Here is a 3,765-nt window from a genome sequence, read left to right on the forward strand (position 1 = left end):
TGCATGATTGGGACACAGTGAATAGGGGACCTTCAATTATCTCAGTGGGGGGGTATGAAAATGCATTATCTCTCGTAGCGGCGTTTGTAAAAGAAAACAAATGAAGAGAAACCCTTCGTGGTGAGTTCCACTGATGAGCACAGACGAATCCAAGATAATTCCCCCCCACAGCAGCCATCCTTGCTGATGGTACCCCCCTACCACACCTTTCTTCCCTGTGATGGACTGGGACTTCTTTAAGTCATCCTGAAAGAATCCTCCCCGCTTGATCTCCCTATGAGACTATCGCCCCGAGTAAAGTAAACCTACCCCGAACGAGACTTGTTTCGATGGGGGGGGGGGGGGGGGGGGGCGGACGCGTTCTCCTGTGGGGAGCGCGGGCTAGCGCCGCGTCGCGGTAGCGAGACGATGATTGGGCGGTGGCGGTGGCGGTGGCCGGCGGCGACGCGTGGTGTGCGTGTCGCCGTGGAGGGAGGGAGGAAGGGAGGGGAGAGGGAGCCGAATGGGAATTGTTCGAGCGCCTCCGGGAGATTCGTGCGCGCGTGCTGACCGTTGAACACGCTGACGGCTCGGATCGGAGGTGGCCCCGTCGGCGACCCGGCGCGGCCCCGACGTGCGTGGATCCAAATCCCAGGAAGAAGAGCGGCCGGTCGCCTCGTGATTCGTTCCGTGCGGGAGCGGTGAAGGGCTGAAGACCGGGGGCGGAGGGGGATGTACGGTCGGGATGGGCTCGGTGCATGGGGTGGGTGTAGGGGTGGAGCTAGTGTGGGTGTCGGGTTGCTCGAACGGGAGGGGGTGGGACCGGGGTGATCGAGCGGCGTTGGCGGTGTGGACCGGGTCCACCGGCCCGCCTTATCCGGTTCTGGATATTGGGAGGCTCTTTTTGAACAGAGCACCTTCGTGATTCGAACATTGTTTGTATATTGGTGTTGTCTAATGAGCAATCTCATGTATGATACGTAATTTTGAGACAGACTTATAAACAACCAGTACCATGGTTATCTTTTTAAATTGTCTCATGATAATTCTATTCCTTAATTTGTGCATAGAAAAAAAAAGAAATATCATAAATTGCATCCAACCACAACTCGTATAATGGTGGAGTAGTCATCTCATAGTTCTAAAATTTAGCCTATGAGGTGGTTGTTTCGCGAAACAACATCTTTCTCTCCTCCCTCTCTCTCCTCCGTATCAGCAAAAATCTTACGTGATATTGCATGAGACGACCTATAAGATTGCTGAGGTGTAGCAATGTATCTCAGTGATCCTGGAATGGAGGGCTAGGGTGGCAACAAGGAACATGGACTTCACCGTGTACCGGTGTATCACTACCGAGCAACGTGTTAGATTTGCTTTTATTATAGATTCGTGAAAGGTAAAAACCTTTTCCCTTATAAAAAGGGTTCGATTGATCTGAAAATCTCCTATATCAATCCTCTGATCCATGTATCCACCACCAAAAGTCATGCCAAGAGTCTATGGTATGACCCCTAACAATTAGGTCTAAAAGTGCAATGATCTCAGTTGCGTTGGAGCTAAAATGGTGATCATGTCATGACTAGGCATGAATAGCATCTTCATTTATAGAGCTTAAAAATGTAGCTTTGGTTAGCTGGCAAGTTTCGCTTGGTAGTATCCTAACTTTTGATCTCTTTTCCAACAGCGGGAGGCACTTTTTTTGGGTTCCGGACGCAGCAAGGCAGCTCAAAGCGTCACGATCGCAGCTGCACGAGCGAAAACGTGCCAACAAGGATCCAATAAGAACCGTGAAGAAAAAGAGCGAGAAAATTAAAGTACTTAGCGTCCCTGATATTTACGTATTCATCACGTTTGATTTATCCAATTTTAACATAATTCACAGAAAAATACGATAATATCTACACTATTAAATACTAATACCTATGGTACGGTGCATTAAAAGAGACAAATTTGATACCAGAGGATTATAGGCTGTGATGCTTTTTCTGAAAGTTTGAGTAAGATTTAGATAAGTTTGATTTACAATAAAACTAAAAATAAACTATAATTTCAAATGAAGGTTATAAATTGAAATAACTATAATTTAGAATGGAGGGAGAAGTCGGCTCGATGCACCCCTAGTGAAGTGATAGAGACTGCACCTGAAACGCGACAGGGAACTGCGTGGGTTGGACGAACAGCAACCGCACAAATTTTAAAATACGTACGGTTATCCCCTCGCACCTCGCAGTGTGATTAGTTGACGACGATAATCTAGCTTAAGCGGGCCTAGCTATGTTATTTTTTTCTTCCCTAAAGAACTTAACCCTACATATTCTATGCACGAGATGAGAGGTGGTGCCTCAGGAATCTCGCGTGCATGCTCACCGGAAGATTTTTTTTTGTCTGACAAAGCACTTGCCCTACCTTCCTCAACTCGGTACTTCGCATTTTTTTTTTGAAAAGTGGTACTACTTCGTATTGCAGATACATCAGTTGATCACAGTCTACTTTTGTAGACTGCTAATTCTACAAAGGCAGACGTAGAAATAGTTGTAAAACTAGTAACTAATGGTAGCCGCCAAAATTTTAAAACTTTTGTTTGCCAAACTTGAAAACTTGACAGTTTTTTGTGTATAAACAGAAGTACTAGTACGCACTAACAACGACCACGCAGCTTAGCAAAGAACAATTCCTCCATTTCAACATGCAACTGTGCAATGTAGTTCGAAAAAAGCACGACGACGATTCTACCGTTGACAGAAGGGAAAAAAAAAAGAAAACTCACTCGTGCCTTGTTCCAGCACACGACGTGGTGCGTGCCGGAGATACATCGATCGGGCATTGGTGATGATTATCTTAACCTTCTCCACTTGGCCTCCGCCACTTTTTTTCCGCTGCCGGTGGGCCCACTTACATCCAGCCCGCTGCCCCCCAGCGAATTAAGCGTGGACAAGCTTGCATCGCAGCCACGAAACGAGGCCCCCACTATTTTCTTTCTTCTTCTGTTCCCCCCCGGACGGAACGAGAGGCCAGGAGCGGCCGCCAAATATCTACCCCCCCAGCGGCCAGCGCCAGCAGAGCGAATCACCCCTCGCCTTAACAAGAAAAAAATCGCGCACCAAAATATCTCTACGATTAAATTCACCGGAGCGCGGCGGAGAGGAGAAAAAAATATCCCCCGCCCGCCCGCCCGCTCTTCCTCGTGCTCTGCTGCTGGTGGTCGTATTTGTTGCTGGGCCATTTCCTCCCCACGCCTTCCTCTGTTCTCTTCTCTTCTCTTCTCTTCCCTTCCCTCTTGGCGATGATCTCCCCGCCTCGCCGCTGACGTGGCGCCCACCGCGCGGGGGAAAAAAAAAATTGGAGATATTTTCCCCACCGCTCCTTCTCCCCTCCCTCCTCGGCTCCCTTCCTCCTGCTGCTGCTGCTGCTGCCTCTTCTCCTCCTCTCACCAATCGGATGTCTCCCGACGCCGACGCCGACGCCGCCGGTGGGGCTGGTGCCGGCCGAGGGGGCGGAGGAGGAGGGAGAGCGGATGGCGGCGCGTCTTCTTCCCCAGTGGCTTCGGTGGCGGCGAACGGACGGTCGGTGTTGTCGGCGTTACTGATCCTCCCGTGTCGTTCCCTTCAGGTCCTTTTCGTCTAGAAAGACGATTGCCCGTTTCAGGTCGATTATCAGGTTCCTACGAAAGAGTGGATACAGGGGTAGAATATTTTGCTTTACTTCACTCCTCCTTTCCCTTACATTCTCGTACTGTTTGTATATATCTCTTCCTGTTCCTGTCGGTTTTATTATTATTTTTGAATA

At 49.1% G+C, this 3,765-nt stretch overlaps 1 protein-coding gene across 1 annotated transcript in view; it reads left to right on the forward strand.

The window, feature by feature from the left end:
• Positions 1-3,189: 3,189 nt before the first annotated feature.
• The window catches only part of LOC101770109 (two-component response regulator-like APRR3), a gene marked incomplete in the record, with an annotated part of 5,004 nt that continues 4,428 nt past the window's right edge, over positions 3,190-3,765 (forward strand). Inside the window, 1 exon segment of the mRNA XM_004978677.3 lies at positions 3,190-3,476. Within this exon segment, the coding sequence (XP_004978734.2) occupies positions 3,418-3,476 (59 nt within the window).

This window comes from Setaria italica, chromosome VIII, assembly GCF_000263155.2.
Source record: "Setaria italica strain Yugu1 chromosome VIII, Setaria_italica_v2.0, whole genome shotgun sequence".
In the NCBI taxonomy this organism is placed as follows: domain Eukaryota; kingdom Viridiplantae; phylum Streptophyta; class Magnoliopsida; order Poales; family Poaceae; genus Setaria; species Setaria italica.